The sequence below is a fragment of the Centruroides sculpturatus genome, unplaced genomic scaffold (assembly GCF_000671375.1).
Source record: "Centruroides sculpturatus isolate CEXI.00-Female unplaced genomic scaffold, Cexi_2.0 scaffold984, whole genome shotgun sequence".
NCBI classification, from domain to species: Eukaryota; Metazoa; Arthropoda; class Arachnida; order Scorpiones; family Buthidae; genus Centruroides; species Centruroides sculpturatus.
Genome location: NW_019385216.1, coordinates 107,084 through 130,763, shown reverse-complemented (window position 1 = coordinate 130,763; position 23,680 = coordinate 107,084). Strand labels below are relative to the sequence as shown.

Here is a 23,680-nt window from a genome sequence, read left to right as displayed (position 1 = left end):
TGAAGCCCATCAGTAGCCGGGTGAATAAAACCACTAAACACTCGTCGTTGGGTTTGCCCCTCGACAACAGGCTAGTCATGTGGAGTTTTTTGCATTTTCTTCAGTTAGTAAAATCAAAATGAAGTTTCCACATGAAAGATCTCCCTGGAGATTTGATCCTCGGTAGACCATATTTGTGTCGCTTTGCAGTATACGATTAAACCAAACCAAACCAAAACAAAACAATTAAAAATAAATTTTTGCACTTGCCATCATTCCTAATTAGTATCCTTTATCGATATCACCCTATATCTTGTGTGAAAAATGTTGCAATTATTACGAACATGTACCGTACACCCTGCACCATAGAGCAGCCAAGTCACCATATGTGCGAGTTCGTTTATAATTTAATATTGTGACGTGTAAATATACTTTTAAATCAATTCAAAACAATCTTTGCTGTTAATAAATTTAAATTTTTATAGTTTAATAATCTTTCAAGTAGTCATTAAAAAAGTGCGCTGCAGCATCACAAATATCAGAAGGTTTCTTGTGAAGAAGAAACAAAAGAAAATCGGATAATAGTGCCTTCACTTCGGGATTCCTATGAAGATATTCCATGTAATCCGCAACGATGGCTGCCTGGAATATAAAGAATTGAATTGAATCACAAAAATAATTGTTTATATTAATGCAAGACTTATACCTTTCTTTCATTAAAATATGACCACAGTTGAGGATTCGATTCCCAATCAGCCAAAAAGTTTGGAGGAGCTAAAAATTATAAATAACAATTTTTAATAACTCCTGTGCTTTTTGGTGGGGAGATAGGTTTATTTATTAGAAGGATTGATACTATTAGATTTTGATGATTAAATGTCGAGGGGTGGGGAGATAAAGGGGGTAGTGTGTATCTCTAGTAAGATCGGACTTAATGACGATTTGACTCGTTATTAGCATTTACAATTTTTTATAAAACCCATCCCTAACCTCAAAACTTAAGTTTTTTCCATTTTATAATAATTAAAAATATAAAAAGTTTTTAATAATAAACTATAACAGATGGCGCCACACATGCAATTTTAAATGTTGCCAGGAAAGTTAAGCAACTCGTTGCTGGATTTTTTTTGGAGGCCTTGAGCACGTTGCCTAGAAAATCCGCTTTAATACAACAGAATAAGCAAGCCTATTTCATTTAAAAATGAAATAGGCTCTGTCATTGGTTTGTTTATTCAGTTGTATTAAAGTCGCTTTACTGGGAAACGTGCCCACTATCTCAATAATTGATTATAATTTGGTTATAATAGTTGATATAACATTAGAATATAGAAATTACAAACAATACTTAACATCATTAGCATTAATTTAGATTAAAAAATAATATACAGTACCTCTTCCCAATCCGATTGGCAGACGTACTAGAACCATTTCGACTGGAGAGTCGGATTGTTTTCTTTGTGTCATGTGGCTGAAAGTATTTAAAAATTAAAGCTAGAAAATTTGGCAATAACACTATATTATAATTGCATACATTTATTAAATTGTTTACATTTTACGTTTTTAATTTACTATCTAAAAATTCAGTATGATGCCAGATAATTGAGAGGACGAATTAGCAATTCGGCCTCTCAATTATCTGGCATACCACAGTGTTATCGCCTATGCGCTTCCGTTTCTATGAAAATATTAGTCATGTCATACGTCCTAGGGTTTTATTTCTGTGTATGTCAGCAAGCCATATTATTTGCCTGCCTGCCTTCAAAAAGAATTAATTCTGAAGGGTAACGGGTTAATAGTCACATTCAATTTTCAAAAAATAGAAATAATAGAGACCCTATAATAAATAGCGCACTGCCAGATGAAAAGAGTTAGACAGTGGGCTGTTTATTAGTATAAATACAGTAGATACAACCAAACCTCTAAACAACGGCCACAAAAGAAACTTTAAAAAAATGGCTGCCGTTTAAAAGTGGTCGTAATTGGAGGTTCGACTGAATAAATACGTAATGCATACAAATCGAGATGATTATAATAAGTCGTCCATGTTTCTTCTTCCTTTTTAAAATTTGTAGTCTTCTGTTTTACGCCAACTATATACACCAGATGCCTTTGGATTGTTTGCCCCATTTCTTCTAAAGGAACCTAAAAATAGTTTTAAAAAATAATTTATATAAGCTGTGTTTAAATTACCGAATTCTTCAATGTCGAAAGAATGCATAACAGGTATGTGTTAAGCAACACACAAATGTAATACATACGGAAGTCCCCTAGGATTATAATGGAGCCGAAAATTTTGTATTTGCCTGTACTTTTTCTATAGTTTTAGACACATAAATACTTATTGTGTTACATATAGCCTGCATTAACAGTAGATTATAGCATGTAGCTTTGTCTAAATTAAGCTTTTTATATTATTAATTAATAAAAACTCTTAATAGATGGTGCCACACACAAATTTTATTATAATTAATGTTACTTTTTAATAAAATCTTATAACAGCCAAGAAAATTACGCAACTCGTTGCTGGATTTTTTTTGGAGGCCTTGAGCACGTTGCCTAGAAAATCGGCTTTAATACAACAGAATAAGCAAGCCTATTTCATTTAAAAATGAAATAGGCTCTGTCATTGGTTTGTTTATTCAGTTGTATTAAAGTCGCTTTANTTTGCCTGTACTTTTTCTATAGTTTTAGACACATAAATACTTATTGTGTTACATATAGCCTGCATTAACAGTAGATTATAGCATGTAGCTTTGTCTAAATTAAGCTTTTTATATTATTAATTAATAAAAACTCTTAATAGATGGTGCCACACACAAATTTAACTTTTTAACCGGAAAAGTTACGTATCTCGTTGCTCGATTTTCTATTTGCTTATACCAGGTTAGAATATAGAAATCAAAGTTTAATTTTCTTTTGTAAAAACAGTGTACACGGTGTTTACTGTGTTTTGATGGAAAGCTCCATTACAGATATTAGAAAACTTAATTATTCGCGAGTGGAAGGTCATAAAATTGAATATATAAACTATTAAATATAGTTATAATTTAAATACCGAATAAATACTTACGAAGGTCACGGTACACTTTCCTAAATTTGTGTCTATTCCGTTTAAACAGAATGGACCCTTCATTTTAGTCTTGAGAATATATCGATGAAGCAAGAAGCTCGCGCCTTCCGATATAAATCCCGGTAATTCTTCTCTTGGTATTATTCTAGTAATCTTTTCGTGTATCTGTAAAGATATCTTCGAATGTGATGAATTGATCATACTTAGAAATAAAAAGGAAAGAATGACAGAGCTAGCAAAGAGCTCTGCAATCTTCTTGGCCTCCATACAAAGTGAGTACATGCCTCTTGGAAAGACTTCCATGGGAAACTGCCCCTATTCAGGTGTTACAAACGTGAAAAAATCGGAAAACTCCACGTGGCCAGCCTGTTGGCAAGAAGCAAACACACGACCAAATACCAATGTTCAATGGTTTTATCCACTCGGTCAATGGTGGGCTTGACCAGTTAGAAGCTCACAATGGTTCTTCTCTATCCAATCAGATATCAATACAAACATTAATTTTTCTTGATGGATACTGGCTCGAGAACAAATAGACCCTTCCAATAGGGCAAACACCTTTCCTGACTGGATTACCATACACATTCCAGTTTTTGTTACCAGTGACTAACCAGTCTCCAAAAACGTTGAAAATTTTTCCATGCCAACAGCAAAGAGCATATGGTGATGTCCATCGTCCAAGCTTTTACACACACCTCAGTTTGCTTATACGCCATGATATCATAGTATATACAAAGCCCATTTTTTCTGCCGTGTCCGGAATAGATAAATAAATAAGTTTTCAAGAAGTAGGCCTTTAGGATATTACCATTAACATCGAGTGCCTCCCTGCGGGTATGTGGCTCATCTTGAAATTTTCAGCTCGAATTTTGAGAAATTGTGTTTGAACCATCCTAACGTACGCAGCATCCTCCCTTAAACGTACGTTGCACACAATTATTTTATAGATACAGTTATATTACTATCCTTAGAAACACAGAGCATTCAGTCGCTCTGACAGTTATTATTCTTAGTTTGCCAAATCATCCCAACACAATCTTTGGATATATATTGTTTTATTTGTAAAATTTTTTATGGGGATTATTTATTTGTTTACATTATTTAGAGAAAGAACACAAGGCATTGCTCTTAACTAAAATTACAATGATAATATAAATTGCCTTACCAATTACCTGTAATACATTAGAGCTACAATTTTTTTGGAAAAGATGCATTTATCTAAAGTGTTGTCCCATATTGTATTGGACCATTCTGTATTTGACCTCTGTCCCATTGTCCCCACAGTTTTTGTCGAAATGCCGAAATGTTCTGGCTCACCAGTGGCCGAGTGGATAAAATCACTGAACACCGGTAGTTAGTCATGTGTTCGTGCTTGATTCGAGTTTCCAGATTCTCTTCACATTAGTAACACCTAAACAGGTGCAAGTTTTGCGTAGAAAGTCCGCCCTGGAGGCATTTCGTCGATAGATCGCCCATGTGTCCCGTTGCCCGTATGCAAATAAAACGATAAACCAAAATGTTCCGAATTCCAGAATTTTCCTAAGAAAATGTTCCGTATTTCAGAGTCCCGCGGAATTTACTTTTTAAAATTTCGTTTTATTTTAAAAATGAACCATTGTTGCGAAAGATACAGTACATTCTTCTGATAAGTGTGCAGTCTGGGCTATTGAGAATTCACCAGCACACGTGTAAATTAAATTAGTAATAATACGAGTAAAATTGTAGTGTCTGGAATTTGCTACTTATTATTAAATTGTGGCCTTCTTATTTTTATCTACGTCATAAACAAGTGGTCGGATAAGAAGGATGGGTGAAAATACAGAAACAAGAGGAAGAGAGCGTTATATTGGCCGTACTAAAATCTGGTTTTAATTTTTTAAATCAAGTTTAGTGGGTGTATGAGTCTAAAAACGAATGTGATTCCAGATAACTTTGAATTCTTGATTGCATATTCTAGCAGTGTTGATGAACTTCCTGTGTCTGTTTTCAGTGTTATGTTCCTAGTTTTCCAAATCCTTATTCGTTGTTACATATACATAAGAGGCAAATAAGATCAATTTCAGAGAATCTGATGCACATGAAAATCGCACCATTTTCTCTTTGATATTTCAATTTTCTTCTGGGGCACACTAGTGCTCAAACTGATGCAACTTATAACTTATTTTTTGTATAATCGTCGAATTACATTTAATTTTCAATAATAAAAATAACAATTACGTACAGTACCTGTCCATTAAAAATGATTTTTTTAACTGTGTAATTCTTCTCGTCCCTTAATAACACAATTCTTTGGTCAAAAATGTTTTCTTCCGACTGCAAATAAAATCGTTAGTTTCCGTCCATTTTCCTAATTCCATTAATCTAAAATACAATAGTTACTTCTTCCGTTCTACGGTAAACTTGTTGCAGAGTTTCCAGATTCGTGGTGCAGATCGTTGTTATGTCGGTCGCGTATTTTACGTCATCGATCACGGCAGAGTTGTTCACGTGAATCAGTATGCACCGTTCATTTTCTCTGTTTATTCTGCCCATTACGATTACGAATTCGCCCACCGACTCTTCTTTTGTGAATATTGCCAAACAATCTGGAAATATGAGTTGCTGTACTATTTCGGGATCTGCAAAACGATATTTTCTGTAAGAAAGTTTATTTTCTTATATCTTTTGTCATTGTATCAATTATGAGAACATTTAATGTACTGTGTCATAGTGTACTGTGACAATGTACGTTAGATGTTATAAATCTGATGCACACTCAGGTTGACCCATTTTGAGAAAACCGAATTTTCCGTGACGAGCACTGACTTTCAGTACAGTTGGTGCGCATTAGTGCACTTGGGGTGCACAGTGCTCCAAACTGAATGCACATTCAAAACATAAGTTTACAGAATGAGAACAGAATAGAACTTGACACTGTTCCATGAACGTCGGGGAACTCGTGGTTCTACAATTAAGAATTACAGTAACAGAAAAATTATGTTTATAAATACAGTAGACCCCCTATAACACGACTGATTATTCCGTGTTATATGAATTCCATGTTGTACGAGTCACTTAGATTTTACAAATACGTGTGCCGGGCTGTGAACGGCTCACGTATTTGTAAAATCTAAGTGGCTCGTACAACATTGAATTCATATAACATGGAATAATCAACAGCGTTATAGGGGGTTCTACTGTATATGAGACAATATTCTGATTAATAAATAGCAGACAGACAAGTAATTTCTGGACAGTACTTCTTAACATAATTAAAGATATTTTTGAGATTAAAGTACAGATTATAACAATGTAAAATTAACGTTAAGCACAAATTCTACTTTTAAAGTAGCGCCAATAATTCCCGCACGGAAAAAAATTAACTATACATAAAACTTCCCCAAAATTCGTTTATATTCTAGAATTTAATAAATTGAAGTATTTAAAGCGATAGTTTACCGATATTTTCAAAAAACTTTCTTTTCGAATCATTTATCGCCTTCATCCATTTTGTGGCATATCGTCTCGCAATCTGAAATTTAGGAAACTTATATTAAGACTATAGGCATCACTTTTTTCTTCTTTATAAACAAAACTTAACTATTTCTTCGTCTTTCGTTAATTTTTTATATATTTCTTCCTCCTCTTCCAAAAAACTTTCCTCCAATTCACACTCCTCCAAACTTCCTTCTATATCTTCCATTTCCGAATCTGCTTGAAATTTTTCATTTTCCGTTTCATCCTCCATTTTCTTTTTCCTTTAAAAATTTCGAATTCGCTCGATTTTATTTAAAAACTAATTTTGATCACCAGAGGGCCGACTACCATAAACTCGAAGCTTCGTTCGTTTAGTTTCGGTAATGCGCTCTTACGTCAATTTGACGTCATTTTCTAAATTAATTAGTTATAAAAATTAGGAATTCGCATCATATTGACGTTAACTCTGATGCATTCAACAAATTGTTTTACCCATTTTTTTTCCTTCATCCTTTGAGCTTTAAGGAGGGTTATTTTAATCATATCCATCGTGGATTTGGAAAGGTGGTGAGGGATCAGTATTGGATTGTTCACCCAGATCAATTCCAAGTCCCAGAGGGGTGGGCCAACATGACCGCCTCGGTCTTCCGGTCATGGTTTTTGATACGGTCTTCACATCCTACAGAAGAGTTTGGCAATCTATGGCACGTGTATAAAGTGTGGTGCTAGAAGTGATTTTTAATGGTGTGCTGAAGCAGTTTTCAAAATTGTAATGCGGGTCTCTCCCCCACCTTTGTCCCTGTTACAAAAGATCGGACTCTCGGCCTCCAAAGAAAGCCTTTAGCCTGCGACCACAAAAAAGATTCGCTCGACTCGCAATTAAAAAACAATTGTATCGATCGGGTCGTAGGATTTTTGCTCAATACATTTTGACTGTGTGGGTTCTAGGCCCACGGTACAACAAAACAAAAAATTGACCAATGGACATTGTAATTTATAAGACTTACCAAGATCATTTATTACATTTTCATAACTTGTTTGCAATAGTAGTAGGTTACTAACAGTACTTACAATGTTACAATCTTTGTACTTGGTACAAAAGAAGTACAGATTTAACACTAAAAAATATTCATGTATTTAACCTCTTCAAAATTATCAAATAAGACTTGCATACTGATAGACAATTCCCATAAACACAGGAAAATCAAAATATTTATAAGTGCAATTGATCTCGTGATAAATTGGACTTGTTCTTGTGTAGAGTTGACTGCAAAACATCAGTTTTGCATCTTCACGGGTAAGGTTATGACATGCTCGGATGGGCATATACTCAATCCTACTCCAGAACTATGGGATGGGTAGAAAGTTACTAGTCATTGAAAAATCGCCTAATTTGTATATTTCTAACACAGAGATGAAGAAAGTATGACATGTACCGGACAGTATCCTATTAAATGAATATACAGATATATATCTTAAAATTCAATGTAGACAATGGTGCCATCCACCAACTTGGGATCGCAACGTGATGGATGGACACTTCTCTGTACATCCACAATCAAACCTGTTGTTGTTAGCTTTGAATAATAGTTCTCAATTCTTTCTGGATGGATTGTGTCACAACATCCCTTCATACACCAGTATCTCTGTACAGCAACCACTGATTTCCACATTTTGTAGCATGCAGCAATCTGTGTTCGCTCCCAAATGGACGTGTGATTGGCCATCTTTTTTTTTCCACTGAGCATACGGCCTCTATCTGTCACTGTCAATACCCACAGCTGTGAGAATTATAAAATTTTATTAATTGATGTATATGCACACACATTTTATTATGATTGCCGGTATTATTAGAAAAATTAGTGATTTTTCAATGCTTAGTTTCTATCCACCCACACCGTATATCGCCCAAACTACATCTTTGAACTAAACACTATGATGGCCACTTCCTGTATCATTCCAGTTGTAAGCATACTATCAATACATTTTAAATTTGCATCTTTTCTGTCTCATATTTCTAGAATTTCAAATGTCAACATATTGAATAGTAGTACCAATGATATGAAGAAATGACCGTCTTGCAATTGTTACCATTACTGTTTGTGTTATTTTGTCAAAAATAACAATACTAAAAACTCATAAATGGCACTATTTTACATTTACATCACTGTCTGATAGAAAAGACAGTAAAAAACAAAAATACAAAAGGTTAAAATATTTTATTTAAAATACACATTGTAACAAATTTAAGATATTAAATTAAAAATATATATATCACTGATAATATACTGTACAAGAAGCATGTGAGAGTTACTGTATTTTACATTCTTCTTCTTGCTCTGCAGGAGCGGAATCAATAACAGGTGGACAAACTCTGTCGGTCGTTTTGGATACACTATTGATTACTTTCTTTGCTATAAGAGTGTATTTGCTGTAAACATTTTGTCGGAAAGAAAAAATGCAAATAAAATACATACGTACCTGGCAGTCTACTCCCAGATATATTCTGTAAAGGCGAGTGTTGCAGGGGTTTGACTTGATCAGATTTTAGAACATTTTCACTCTTCGACTCCTTCCTGAAATTAGTTAAGATTTAATTGGTTTAAGAAAAGAATTGACTGAATCAAAAAGTGAAGCAATAAAAATTATCATTGTATTTCTTTTATCTTTTGAATCAAAGAATCTTATAAAATCAAGCAGGATTAATGATTTTGACATACATGTTAGATGGTAAACCATATCACTTGTACGTGAAGAAATGCACAAAATTAATGTGACAACAATAGAGTATTGCATTAATAGAGAGATAGCGGCCAATGTTTTCAATGCAAAAATGTCTACGTCGGACGTTCAGCGCTGCCTTCCTGTAAGCCTAAAAGTTTGACAATAGCATTTGGAACATCGAGCATGATTCCACTGACATTAAAAATGCCATTGTCAAACTTCTAGGTATAGGAAGGCGGCGCTGAACGTCTGATGTACATATTTTTGCGTTGAAAACGTTGGCCACAACCTCTCTAATTAGCCAAGAAGCAGTACTTTAAGGATTTTCTGCTTTATTTTTAGATCTGAAAATCACAAACAGAGCAGCCAGACCAGAGAATATTTTAAAAGGGATAAACATAAAAATTATTATATTTATAAGAATAAATGTAAAAAAATTCTATTTCATCTTAGCTGCATCTTATAAATTATAACAGAAAATATATACCAGCTGTAAATGGAATTCATAAATAGCTCTGTGTATATAGACATAATATAGATTCAATTACTTTATATTTATATACATAAGGCTATTTTTATTTACATTTACTGTATTTTCCAGTGTATAAGACAACTTTTTAACCAGGAAAATCTTCTCAAAAGTCGGGGGTCATCTTATAGGGAGGTGCTGCAGTTGGCTGGGACGCCCAGGGTATGGATGGAGATAGAGCAGCGCTGTGCCTATAAAAACACGCATTTTTCATCTCTCTGGCCCACCCTTGTATGTATCCTATTAGCGTACCTCTTTCTCTGCCTCTCTGATCTCACTCCTGAGGACTGCAGTGAAGTGGCACAGATGTGCATGTGTGAGATCTGAGAGGCAGAGAAGGAGGTACGGTAATAGGATACAAGAGCAGGCTGGGGTAGTCTTATATGGCGAGTACATCCCAAACTCTATATTTTAACTGTAAAAGTCAGGGGTCATCTTATACGCCCAGTCGTCTTATACACCAGAAAGTACAGTACATGTGTATCAGTAGTTTTGTAATACTCCAGGTTGCCACAACTTTCTAGGAGTGTCACAAGTTTCCCAATACCCAGTAATTTAAAGTGTACCCAATACCCAACATCTGAAGATTGTATTGAAATACATTTTTCAACTGATTAAGAATCTGTGTTTATTTGTACAGTATGAGATCTGTGTCTATTTGTACAATACAGAATTTTTTTTTTTACTCTTTCTGCCCTGTGGGCACTAAGAGGGCCTCTTTTAGCAAACCCATTATGGGTTCGGCCAACAGGGCGGAAAGACATATTCAATGTACTGTACAAATAGATACAGATTCTTATTCAGTTGGAAAATGTATCTCGATACAATCTTTAGATTTCAAGTGAAATGCTAATATTGGTGTGATTGTGGTGAATATTAGCATTTCATTTGCCATGCCATTAATAAATGACTGAGATTCTTACACGTCACACTCCACATTATTTTCCTTCATATCATTCTTCAATCTTGTATTTTCCATTTTAACTTTCTTATATTCTGTTTCTAAATTATGAAGCCTGTTTTCCATCCAACTAATTTTTAAATTATTGATAATGCCGCTTCCGCTTCCTTCGAAAAACTGAATGTCTTCCTCTTTCACCTCTCTCAGTTTTGGTGGACAAACTACTGCAATAGAGAAAGTATTTAATTTTGTTTCATTCATAAAATTACAAATCTATTCTAGTCTCTCTTAAGACTTACTTGAAAAATCTGCTGGTTGTTGGAGACGTCTCACCTCCATTTTTAATTGCTGTACTTTCTCATTTAAATATTTATTTTCTTCTTTAGAAGATTCATAACTTTAAAAAGTAGATGCGAAACACTTAAATAAATTATATTTTGAAAGTAGTGTATTTATTGTCTACACACTTACTCTTTTTTCACATTAGACAATTGATTCTTCATTTCCAGATTAAGCATTTTCTGTTTACACAATTCTCTCCTGGCTTCCATGACAGCATTCGTGTCATTGGAAGGCACCTCTTCTTCCGTCTGCGAACCCATGTTTTGTGGGGGTAGTTTATTCTTTAACCTCTCCGACAGATTGTTTAGCTTATCCAATTCAGCTTCTAACGAATTAACTTTTAGCTAAAATAAATAAGACTGGTTAGTCCTTAATCCAAAATAAATAGTTTCTAAATTAAACAAAAAGAGATTGCATTCAACCTCATAATCTGTTATCTTTTTTTCTTGTAATTCTACAGTTGATGACAGATTTTTATTTGCCATTTCTGCTTGAATAAGTTCCGCTTCTATCTCTCGCTTTTCATAAGCGTATTTTTCTAACTAAAAAAAAAAACATGTTTTATATATCAGGCAAGAGTGTAGCAATTCTCACTTTGTATTATACTATAGCATCATTAGGCATTTTACATTTGCGGTTATTATTACATGTTCCTTTGAAAAATACTATAGAAATGTAACTGTAATTCTCAGCAGAGGATTCTCTGAACAATGCTTCAGTAGTATTCTTTTAGTTATCCCAAAACACTTTAATTAATGCTTTTTACTCAAAAAACACTGATAATTTTATAAACAAAATTTATTTCTCCAATTTCCTCAAATTCTTTTAGACAAGGCAATCGGTTGCTCCACTGATAGGTGAATTTAATCAAGTGTACCAGAAACTCAGCTGTGCCACCACTTACAAGGAGATGGCCAGATGTTTGCCTCTCTGATTCAAATGAAACTTGGTGAGAACATAGCCCTAAACAGAGAAAGATCCTTATCCAAATAATAGGACCCACCTGTCAAGCATTTTTGAAAAACAAGCCTCTGAAAATTGAGTGTTTAGTGTATAAGTATTTGGAAGTTTCAACTCTTGTAATTGCAATAGTGAATTGCACAAGATGCTAGGCATGTGAAATGCATGTTTCAGCCATTACACTTTCAGTTTTTCTTTTTTAAATGTGTAACAAAATTATTTTATTTTACTGTAGCATTAGCATTATTATTACTATTGTTATTCCTCACATTTAAAGCTTATAAAAGAGATTTTAAAAATGTCATTTCCTATTTAGCAAAAATGAAGTCTCTGTAGATTTAACTCATCTATGTCATTAAATAAAATTTTACTTCTTCATATTAATTTTCAGATAGAGTTGTAGTTGTTATATTTGAAGTGTAACGAATATGCATGCACGAGAAAATAGTCCATAACATTACAATTAAAAAAAAAACACTGATGGCGCTATCCTATTTTCATATCAGACTTGTCTTTTTTGTCCATATGTAGTAACATGCGAAGCTTATTTGCTTGTGTTGATAAGATTATGAATTGAAACAGAAACATCTAAGATGTAAAAAACATTTCACCAAGTGAAAATTTATATCAGTTTCGGACGACGGTCAAAATTTTTCTTTGCAGTTTTTGTTTGGTAAAGATAAGAGTGATGCTTGGAGGCAAAATATAGAAAATAATAATACAGGCAAAAATCTTGTGAGCAATGCTTCCAAGCACCAAGATTATCTTTACCAAAGAAAAACTAAGAAAAATTTTGACCATTGTCTAAATTGTCAAATTTTTTTACATCGCAGATGTTTTTGTTTAATAATTATATTATTATGTTAAGATTTAAGATCAGCTGGAGCTCAGCAACTGGCAATTGAACGCACTGCCAATCGAGTGCTTTCAATACACTGTTTAGAAAAATCGATATAAGAAGTTCTAATTCATATAAATCTGAGCTTTTGTAATTCTGAGTAACATTTTGAATAAAATTCATTTGTTTCCATGCAATTTTATCTTTATAAGCATAAAATTAAGGTGTAAAACTGAATTAGCTCTGTGGGAAATCCCCATAAGCTTTGACCTTTCAACCCAGAAGTTCACGAGCACGTTCTCCAGGTGAAAGAGAATTTCGAAGATGTATCTTCTTTAGCTATTATGGGGGTTATCCCCCTTAGAATACTTTGAAAAGTATTTATATTCATTCGGATATATTCCCTATAACCTTTGGCATACAAAAGCGTTAATTCATTCATCAGCTGGTGGAAGCACGATTGTTTAGCCCGCTGATTTTCATTTCACCAAGTTTTAACCCAGCATGAATGTTTTCTCAAGCTCTAACAAAATTATGGCCTCTTTTTCTTTTATTCATTGCAGAAAAGGGTCTGCTTGCCATTTTAATAAGAAAAGTGGCTAAAATTCCATAAATACTTTGTAGTAGAACAAAAAATGTTGGTAAACTCACAAAAGTAGTCAAAAACAAACTATTGTAATTTTATTGGTTTATTGTAGGGTCATGTGTTTCTGAGTTGCAACGCCAACGAACAATGTGTGACAACGAGAAGATGGGCGCAACTTGCACTTATTGCAGTTGTGATCTCCTGCGCGGCTGGAAATCGCATGTTGTGACTGCGGCTTAATAGTTTTGTCGAGGTCACTTAGTGACTTTGTGTTGGCCCAATTACTTGGCGCAGCCAAGCGGTCCATGTAGAAAGCTTTACACCACTTGTGATGGAGATCTGCATATCTCTGCCACAGTCACTAATGTCTGCATACCTTCAAAAAACAAGGATTTCAATGAGGGGAGGAATGAGCATAACTGATTTGTGCCATTCAGTGGTGCAACCAAGTAGCCTGTCTGAAAGTCATCTAAGATGGAAAAATTCCAGTAAAACACTAATATTTTTGGGATTTTCAGTCTAACTACAGAGATATCAACACAGTAGAAAATGATAAAAAATGCAACATGGTTTCTAACATCACACATAAACAAATGCTGCTTCAAACACCTCTCCACTTAGTTGGGATTGAGCATATAACAAAAAAAAGATGGCTACATGCAAATAAATTTTTATTTAAATCAAAATAGAACTGTTAATTATAACAAAAATTTAGGCCAACAAATTCTGTAAGTATGAAAATATCAATACCAAAGAGTAAAACAAATGATTAACACCATTGCACTTACCTGAGAGGACATTCCTGAAAATGTTTTTGCATCTAAAATGGAGCATTGAATAATTGAATCCAGTCTTTCAATGTTTGGCACAAATCTTAGATCTTCTAGTTCTTTCGAAACAGTCTCAAGTTTCATGGATAATAAATTTTTTTCATCATCCTTCTTGGATAACAATAATTTATACCTTTCAATCTCCTCCTCTTTATGCTTTACATCATCTAATAAAGAAGAAACCTCCATCTGTAGAGAACGTGCTCCCATGTTTCTAGCTTCCTCGTCGGAAAGCATTTCTTCAAGTTGTGCCAACTGCTTCTTTACATATTCTTCCGATTTCTGATAGTTGTCATTTATATTATAAATTTCTTGTAATAATTCATATTTGACATTTTCCTGTTTGTATTTCTCTTGTGCTATTTCCATTTGTAAATCAAATATATTGCGAAAGTTTCTCTCGTATCTAGAATTTATTGCACTTTCTGACTCAAGCATTTCCATATACTTCTTCCTATATTCCTCGATTATTAATTTGCATTCTTCTACTTGATTTCTATAAGACAGAATTTTTTCTTTTAAATTACCTATTTCCGTTTTATATAAGGAGATATTTTCTTTTAGCGATGATAAAAGCTCCTTGTTTTCCTCAAATTTAACTGTAGAAACAGCTTCTGTAGGATTGATTTTTGCCTTTTCTGTACGATGTTTTTGTATAACAATCTGTATCTGATACCAATAATGTGTTTCTAATTCTGCTTCTCTCAAAAATAAAATCTCTTGTTGCCATTCTTCTACAATATTGAGATACAAAAACTCTAAATTTTGATTTTCAGAAAGTTTATCCCTAAGTTCTTGTTGACACAAAAGTTCAGTATTTAAAGTATTCAAACGCTTTTCAATTTCTTGATTTCTCTGTTCTAGGTCAGAAACGATCTTTTCCAGTTTGGAATTTTTATCCAATATTGCTAAAATTTCTGCTGTTAATTTCTTTAGAGGCTCATTAAATGTTGCAAGTTCTTCTTTTAACTGTTTTTTCTCAAAATCACACTCTCGTATCGACTCCAAGAGAGAATGGATTTGCTTTTTATAATTTTTGTTATCCTCTTCTAATTTTAAACATTTATCATCATTTGATAACTCTAGAATCTGATTACTAAGAACTTTGATTTCATTCTTCTTTTCTTTCATCTGTTCATTAAAGTTTTCTGTCCTAAAATGAAATTATAAACATTATTTAGCATCTATGCGCAATTGGTTATAAGTAATTCTTTAATGTAAAATATTAATTCTGGAATGGTTCAAATTCAAAACTTTTTATTGAATTCATTCATTCCAAACCAGAAGCATTTACAATACTAGAAAAATTGCAAAAACACAACTTTTTTAGACATTATACTTTAAGACAATGCTTTTTAAACTAGCATATCAGTAATATTTTTTTTATTTGTCAGGACTAATACTATATATTTACTGTAATTTGCATTACTGTATTCAAATTCCTAAATTCCTCCACAACAGTATCTTTATATTTAGATATCTATCATATTAATTTAAGACTATCTATATGTCTGCTGCACAATAGTGATGGGACAATTAATCAGAATCAGACATTTTCCAGTAATCAGAATTGAGCAAATCTCATCGTGATTTCTGAATCTTCCACATTTAATAACATTAATTATTTGTTTCAATTGGAGATTGAAAATTTTTGTTATGATTCACAGATGATACTGTAGTATGCTAAATTTTCAAATGTAATTCGCATGATTATGATTCTAAGTAAAAATACCTGTTCACATTAAGACTATTACCATTTTGAATTTTAAAAATTGAATTTTTCAAGAAGAGTCAGTCCAGATATTTGTCTAATTCTTCTTTTCCTCCAAAATGTTCACACAACTGTACATTTAGGAAAACCTGGCTCAAATAAATGAATAGAAAAACTGGTTAACTCATAATGATGACATTATTTTGTTCAGCTTGTTGCATCATTTGCCGAACCTCATTTATTGCCCCTCTCCTGGTCATTGCATTGGTCAACAAAACAGTTTCCAAAGACCTTAGGTGACATGATTGGATAGTTCTTTGAGTAAAAAGCTGTAATTTCTTTGGGGTAGTGTTGCAATATTATTATTATTATCTGAAAATTATCTGAAATTAAATTACAGATTTTTTTGTAGTACACAATAAAAGCAAGTTTATCCACATATAAATGGAGAATTTTCAGGTTTTTTCCAAAAGATTGATTCTGGATTTCCTAATCATTTTCCATTTCTAAGCTTGATGTTTATTAATTAATGAATGTATCATGCTCGTAATGTAAATCATTAATTTTTCAGAACTAAAATAAACTTTAGAAAGTTTAAAAAAAAAAATTCAGAATCTGAAGTTTTTGGCAAAATCAGAACAGGAAAAATTTGGTATCATTCCATTACTACTGCGCAAGGACTGTTTCTTGAAGTGTAGTAAACAAAAACTGTGTTGAGCAAATGCTCCATGCAGTGCCTTCTTTTGAACAGCATTGAATCAGAAAAATTTTCCACAATAAATGAACTGTGTTAAACTGAAAGAATATTAACTGAGAGCTATCTGTATGTACTATAGCAGTACTGCATAATAATTATTACCGTATATGTTTCTGTAAACACATATTATTATTATAAATATAAATTGGCAGATTGGTACCAGTCTGCAGATCATCATTCTAGCAGCACTGCTTTAAAAAGACACGATAGACATTCAGATATAATGCTTAAACTAGACACTTACATTAACTGCAAAGTATTTTTTGAATGATTGAGTTCTTTGTACATTTCATCTAACTGTGTAGTCAATTCTTTTTCACGAACAGATTTTTGCTTCAACTGCTGTTCCAACTCAAAGATTTTCTCATTGTCCTTCTGTAAATTTCTGATCGTTTCTTCATTAGTTTGCTAAAAAAAAGTTTTTTCGAATGCTTAAAAATCTAATTAAACTTTTTCTTATACATTACAATATTCTTTATGTTAAAATTCAAATATAAAATTGAAAATGTATCGTAGCAAATTCAATTATAAAATAACTTACCAAATTATACTTCAGTTGATTAAATTCATCAATTAATTGTTTCTCTTCACATATTTCTTCCATTACTTTTTCTTTGCTAAAACTGTAGTTGGGAATAATGCTTCTCCTCTCACGAGATTTAAAATATTCTTTTGTAAGCAATTTCTGGATTTCTCCCATTTGAGCTTCTTGACTTTTAATGCGTTGATACAATATTTGGACCTATAATTATTGAAATACATTTTTTACAAGTTCTATAAACATAATGTATGATTTTTAATTCATTTCCAGAACATTGTAGAGAAAGAAGGAATAAGTATTAAACTCTGATAAATTATAAGATCAGAAATTTATTTGGATGCATAAAAAGTGAAAAAATAAGTTTTATTTATCTTAAACAATTTAATCAACCATATTTCATATTTATTTTTATATCAACGAATTTGAATATGGGTCACCTGCATTGCGTATGGCTTGCATAGACTTAGCATACGTGGACAGGCCAATGGTTGTAAACCTATACACACTGGAGTGCCACAATTTTTTTTTCAAGTATCGTGCACTCCATGTGCCACTGAAATCAAACTAGTAAAACAATGTTAAGAAAACATCATTTGACTTTAATAATACACACTACAATAAATCACAATATTTAAGCATTACTGACTCCCTTGATGTTCAAATTTTGAAGCTAACAGTTTAATATTTGGTTCATAGTTTGAATTTTTTTAACTTTATGCACATTTCCAAATTTTGTTTGGTTAAATAAATTCTATACGGATTTATAATATATTTCATCACTTTGAATGTTTGCTCACGGTAGTACATTCTACCGAAAACAGTTAGAAGAGCGAAGGAGACTTTCTTCATACAAGAAAATCTGTCTGGAAGTTCATTCCATCTTTCAGTTATTACAATAAAATTTTAATCTATGTCTTATAAATTATATTATTATTAACAGTATTTTTTATTAAAGCACTGAAAAACTTTCATTAATTGTCATTCTCTAGGCCGTACCACCAAAAAACCTTCCGCGTGTCACCAGGTAACACACGTGCCATATGTTGCAAACTACTGGGATAGGCTACTGCATGCAATAGCCCATGAGCACTAGCAACACATTACTGTGCAAGGATATGCCATACCAACATGGCAGCTCTTCCTATGTTCTAGGCAAGCCATTTGTATCTGTTTCATCCAGTAATCAACTGCTTGACATTCTTTTTTTATGCTGGCAACTGTTTTCTTTCAAACTCAGGTGGAACAGCAGTGAAGACCGGCAGAAAGTGAGGGACAGAAGAGCATTAGTGTGGGAAATGCTGCCCACTTTGGCTACATCCTTAATCAACATCGTAAGTATTTGTTACATCAAACTCAATAAAAGAAGAATAAACAATGATTTATTTTCATCTATAAGTAAGAATTTTAATAGTGCTAATAGCAGAGATTTGATTTACTTAATTTACATATTCTAACAGTCACTTAATTCTAAATTAAGGACATTTTACACTATTAAAAGTAAGTCTATTGTCATTAAAATAGCCAGTGGTAATTTACATATTAAAATTATAATTAAGAATACAAAGTTTTGTCTTCACTATCTGCATGTTTGTATTCTTCAGTATAATTTTAATACAATACCAATCTACTACAGTACAGTCTCGAAAACTCGGCCTGTAGAGTCTCGAAAACTCGGCCTAATGTGGACTGAAGAGTGGCCGAGTTTGTGAAAATGCCGGGTTATTGGGAATGGGGTTAAATAAGTACGAGTGTTTCCTCAGAAAATACTGTACTGTATTTGTATGTATTGTTTACTTGAGAATACAACAGAGAATAAACTGCCCAAATACCCATAAACAAAGGAAAAGTACATCCTTTATGAAGGCATAGAGCCTTTACTACATGAAAATGAAAATTAATGAATACACTGTGTACAGTAATTTACCTGATAAAACAGACCTCAGAAAAATACTTTATGAGGCATAAAGCTGTCTATAATGAAAATTAATGAACTAAGGATTTTTTTGCCCTGCCAGGGTGTGGCCGAGTTATCCGGACTGCCGGGTTATCGAGTGCCGAGTTTTCGAGACTCCACTGTATTAAATTTGAAAAGTGAAAAAGTGATCAGTGATGTATAGGTTGTGATGGCCCTGCACATAATTGAAATTGCAACCTTAATATCCAAAAAACTTCATATGATTTGCTTAAGTAAAAATATCTTATAAAAATGTGAGAATAATTACTTTTATGTGATAATAAAGTGCTTAAATTAAGTGCTTAAACAGATTGTGTAAACTACATGTGAAGTATTGATAGATGAAAGTCGAGATCAGATGTGAAAAGCTTAAGGCAGGTGACCTAGATTAACTGTAAATGGTTTGGAACGGAAATATGGTTATTTCGATTCACAATTTTCTCCTGAAAAGAGTTAGATGACCGACACTACTCTATTACTAACAGGAAAAGTATGACGTACAATGGCAAGACCACCATTAGAAGAATTGAGAACATTGTGACAAAAAGTTGCAGCCCAGCAATGTGACAATGTCACAATATATTATCACATGTTAGAATTAGCTTGGTTTATTTGGTTTTGGCAATGTAATGTGAGCAATCTGCCAAGGGAAGACTAATGGGAAGCTAGACCTATTTAGGTATTACTAAAAGGAAGAAAATCCTGAAAACCCCACATGGCCTGCTTGTTGGCCATACCCAAGCCTATGACTGACTATAATTACCAGTGTTCAGTGGTTTTATCCACTCAGCTAATGGAGGACACTTATTAGAATTAAGTAAGTACCATTCAGAAATAAAAACACTTGAGTTGTTAGATGTGGAAAATTAAATACTTATAGACTATTCACAGACTTAAACACTTAATTCCGTGCAGACAAGTGCAATACACTACATTTCTCAGTAATGATATAGCATGCTTATTTCGTGCTATATCATTGTCACAGTAATTAAGTGAATGTAATAGAAATTTTTAAAAATTATATCCTTTTTTATAAGAATTATATTTAGTTTATTATTTTGTTAACTTTTTTTGCTGACAGACGGCAAATCAAATGTAGATAAAAACTAATTGATTTACAGAAATGCAATCGATATTTTGGAGTGGGATGTACAACATTAGCTAAGGTAGAAGTATGTAAACGTAACTGCTGAGTTTCATAGCAATTGATCAAACAGCCTAGGAGCATATAGTGAACAAGCAAACATTTTATATGTATATATATAGATTTTACTCTTCTACTAACAGGAATGAAAATTTGCTTTAGCTATATGCAAGTACTTAATAATCAGATAAAGAAAATAGAATTAACATAAAAAAATAATAATTACAAATTTTACAAATTAAACCTTGAATTTAATGTTATTTGACTCTTAACTTTTTCTGTCCTATGGCATTAAGAAGGCCCTTTGTGGTTTGGTCAGGCCCACAATGGGGCAACTAGATGGTGAGGGACTAGGCTGAATGTATCTGATACAGACTGTTTCCAAAAGTTCTTGGTGTTTTACAACCTGTCCAGATTCAATTATGGGTCTTCCAGTGCGGTAGGCCACGCCTTGACTGTCTTGGCCATCTGGCCTGTTTGGAATTTCGTCAGCCTGTGTCATTATTGAAACCTGTACATTTACATTTCCATAGTTTTAAAATTTCTTCTAACAAAAATTTGAATTCTTTTTGTTTTGTTTAGTGCTGTATCCTAGATGAAAAAGTTTATTATAAATTTTTATATAAGTTTTAGTAGAATCTGTTTAATTAATTTAACAACATAATTGGGTTGCAGTTTGAAAAGATTGTAGACCTATAAATTCCCGCTATTGTCTGTCTGCCCATCCACCTGTCCAACTGATTGCTACAATCTACTTCTATATCCAGAACAACTCCAATCTTCCTTACTTTTACTAGAAAATGTGACATCAGAGGAAACAATGCTATGATGTAAAAATTTGTTAAAGTTTGGGTATTTAAAAAAAGAAAAAAAAAACTCTTTCCACCCAGTGAACACTAAGAGGACTTCATTTTGCAAGCCCATTACGGATTCGGCTAGGCACACCCCACAATGGGGCATCCGAGTGGTGAGGGATGGGGCCCAACATATCCGGATGGACCACCCTGAAAAACTCCTGGGGATTAATTGACCAGTCTGAATCCAATCCCAAGTCCCCCAGAACAGTAAGTCACTACCTCGACTGCTTAACCATCTGGCTGGTTTTATTTGATTAGAACATATTAAGCCGTCATTAATTTTTTATTATTTAGAAAGCTTTGTACATGTACTATATTATTCTACACTCTTGAAGAGAATTTCTATTAATTGTAAATTTGAATATAAAATTGGTATACCAATAATGTAAAATTTCTACATACAATTATAACTTGTAAGGTAAGGTAAATTAATACAAAAAAAATATAGTTTTAGTTATGCTTATATATTTCTGTAGATAATAGGAAAATTGCATAATACAAGATTGCCAGCAATAACAAAATATGATTGAAGTGGTTTTTGAAGGTGCCAAGTTTAAATATTGGGTCCATTTTTTGCAAATAAGAAGCTAAAATTAGCAAATATTTGTTGGATATAATCAGTCACTTTTATAACCACTTAAAAGGGGTCTTTTGGACGAATAAACCGAAATGTTATGACCTTTGAATATGATGCTCGCCCAAGTTCAAGAATTATTATGATGATGATTAATCCTCAGATATTTTATTTAAATGCAGTTTGGATCAGAATTCTTGCCAATCCTACTTCAGTAAAGGTACAATCTGCAACAGAGCTTACACCAATATTTCAAACTCTTTGAAATCAATCACAGTAACCTTATTACTGTGATTGATTTTGATTAATTGTCTTCTGAGTAATTCTTGAACTCGGGAGCATTGGATTCAAAGGGCATAACATTTTGGTTTATTTATCCAAAAGATTCCTTTTAAGTGGTTATCAAAGTTAAGATACTGTATTTTCAATTGGCGTCTACTCGACAAATGAGACTGTGGCATTTAATACCATCTCATATAAACTTTTACATAAGATCATCTTTGTAAATATAAATCAAATACTATAATATAATATAATATAATAGAAGGTTTAGAAGTACGAAATAATTTAATAATCTTAATCTTTGTCATTTTTTGCCCGAGTAACGCCGGGCTCATCTGCTAATATAAATATATAAGAAACAAAAATTTAATTAATAATATTTCTTTAAATAAAATATTTTATTTAAAAATAAATAAAATTTACATAATTTAACTTACAAGATTATTTTCTCCAATATTATCTTCAGATAAAATTTGCTTCTCAAGCGTTGTGAATTCTTTAAGTTCTAAATAATCAGTTTTTATTCTTTCGTAATCATCCGTACTGAAAGATAATTCAGAGATCATTTATATACAAAAGTTTTTTAAATAATTATAAAACTAATATTTATAAAATTACAGAATTAAAGAAAAATTAAAATCTCAAAGATATATTCATACAAATTGCGTTTTTTTTTTTCTTCTTTCCTGTATTTATTTATATAAAATCACTTGTTAAATTTGAAGATTTTTGAAAAATAATTTTATATCGCCTGTTAATTTTTTTTACATACTGTAAAAATATATTTGAAAGACACGTTTGGAAGAAAAAGGCCCTTAAAAAAATTCTCTCAATTATTATATATGTATGCAACAAAGCAAATGTTTGCGACCGTGTTTAATGGGCATCGGGCTAACTTAGTCTGACCATGTCCATAAACATGGTTGGAAACCCTTGCTTTGTTGTAATTTCCTCTTGCTGGATATTGATTATTTGTGCACTGTTTATTAATACATTCCCAATTTTGAGTAGTTGAATCTATATATGGCTTTGCCAGCCAAATATTATAAGTTCACGTGAGAATCTGGAGCTGAGGAATTAATTTTAACAAATTTTGTAAAAATAATTATTAAATTTATTTGATAGAAATTTTATCTCTTTTACAAAACTGTGTGAAGTTAAAAAAAGGAACTTCTTGTTTTGATGAAAGAAAACAATTCAATTTCTCCAAAAGTGATAGTTAGTGTGGGATGTCTCTCACACTATCTGCAAGACCGCCCGACTTCCATCATGCGTTGGAAGCATGGAGGGCTTATTTCAAATAATATGATTGAAGGAAATTTTGGTATAAAAGGTGATAATCACCTCCAAACACGGCTCTTTCCATACTAATTTGTAGTTCTCTCACATTGCTCATTCTCTAGTGCTCTTGCACTGGCTCTTCATTTCCCTCCAGCTCCTACTCATTCTCCTCTGAGACAGGACAATACACAGAAACTTTAAACTTGTGCCTCATTTGAAGAATACTCACTATACAGAATTATGTACATATATGTTCACAGGTAATATAAATTTATGTAAGTTCTTTCTCTCTCTGTGAAATGAACTAATTAATAGTTGACATTTAATCTTATTCCTAAGAATCATTTATCATTAGAAGTTTGTA

The 23,680-nt window shown here is 32.6% G+C and overlaps 2 protein-coding genes across 3 annotated transcripts in view; both read right to left on the bottom strand.

Annotated features, from left to right (window-relative positions):
* Positions 1-445: 445 nt before the first annotated feature.
* Positions 446-7,005, bottom strand: LOC111636293 (ciliogenesis-associated TTC17-interacting protein-like). 2 transcript variants are annotated; one of them, XM_023381510.1, is made up of 9 exons: positions 6,630-7,005; positions 6,488-6,560; positions 5,429-5,634; positions 5,276-5,362; positions 3,050-3,214; positions 1,994-2,121; positions 1,371-1,447; positions 686-753; positions 446-621 (listed from the first exon to the last, which is right to left on the bottom strand). In XM_023381510.1, the coding sequence occupies exons 1-9, from the start codon at positions 6,774-6,776 to the stop codon at positions 466-468; spliced, it is 1,107 nt and encodes a 368-aa protein (XP_023237278.1). In that variant the 5' UTR covers positions 6,777-7,005; the 3' UTR covers positions 446-465. The 2 variants fall into 2 exon arrangements, with proteins under 2 accessions (XP_023237278.1, XP_023237277.1); XM_023381509.1 differs by having other exon boundaries at positions 5,429-5,667; positions 6,630-6,998.
* Positions 7,006-8,713: 1,708 nt separating this feature from the next.
* The window catches only part of LOC111636291 (kinesin-like protein KIN-7N), a 48,900-nt gene continuing 33,933 nt past the window's right edge, over positions 8,714-23,680 (bottom strand). The window contains exons 17-26 of the mRNA XM_023381505.1: positions 22,473-22,578; positions 17,225-17,425; positions 16,928-17,091; positions 14,174-15,368; positions 11,424-11,543; positions 11,131-11,345; positions 10,959-11,056; positions 10,682-10,883; positions 8,987-9,081; positions 8,714-8,919 (exon numbers count right to left, since the gene is read on the bottom strand). Coding sequence (XP_023237273.1) covers positions 8,816-8,919; positions 8,987-9,081; positions 10,682-10,883; positions 10,959-11,056; positions 11,131-11,345; positions 11,424-11,543; positions 14,174-15,368; positions 16,928-17,091; positions 17,225-17,425; positions 22,473-22,578 — 2,500 coding nt within the window. The 3' untranslated portion in view covers positions 8,714-8,815. The remainder of the gene's footprint in view (positions 8,920-8,986; positions 9,082-10,681; positions 10,884-10,958; positions 11,057-11,130; positions 11,346-11,423; positions 11,544-14,173; positions 15,369-16,927; positions 17,092-17,224; positions 17,426-22,472; positions 22,579-23,680) is intronic.

Excerpts from the sequence above, each read along its gene's own strand:
- LOC111636293 (XM_023381509.1), bottom strand. The coding sequence starts at position 6,776 with ATGGAGGATGAAACGGAAAATGAAAAATTTCAAGCAGATTCGGAAATG. Across the intron at positions 5,668-6,487 it reads AAAGTTTTTTGAAAATATCG|ATCCCGAAATAGTACAGCAA; the intron begins GTAAACTATCGC and ends ATCGTTTTGCAG. Across the intron at positions 5,363-5,428 it reads TTTACCGTAGAACGGAAGAA|TCGGAAGAAAACATTTTTGA; the intron begins GTAACTATTGTA and ends TTTTATTTGCAG.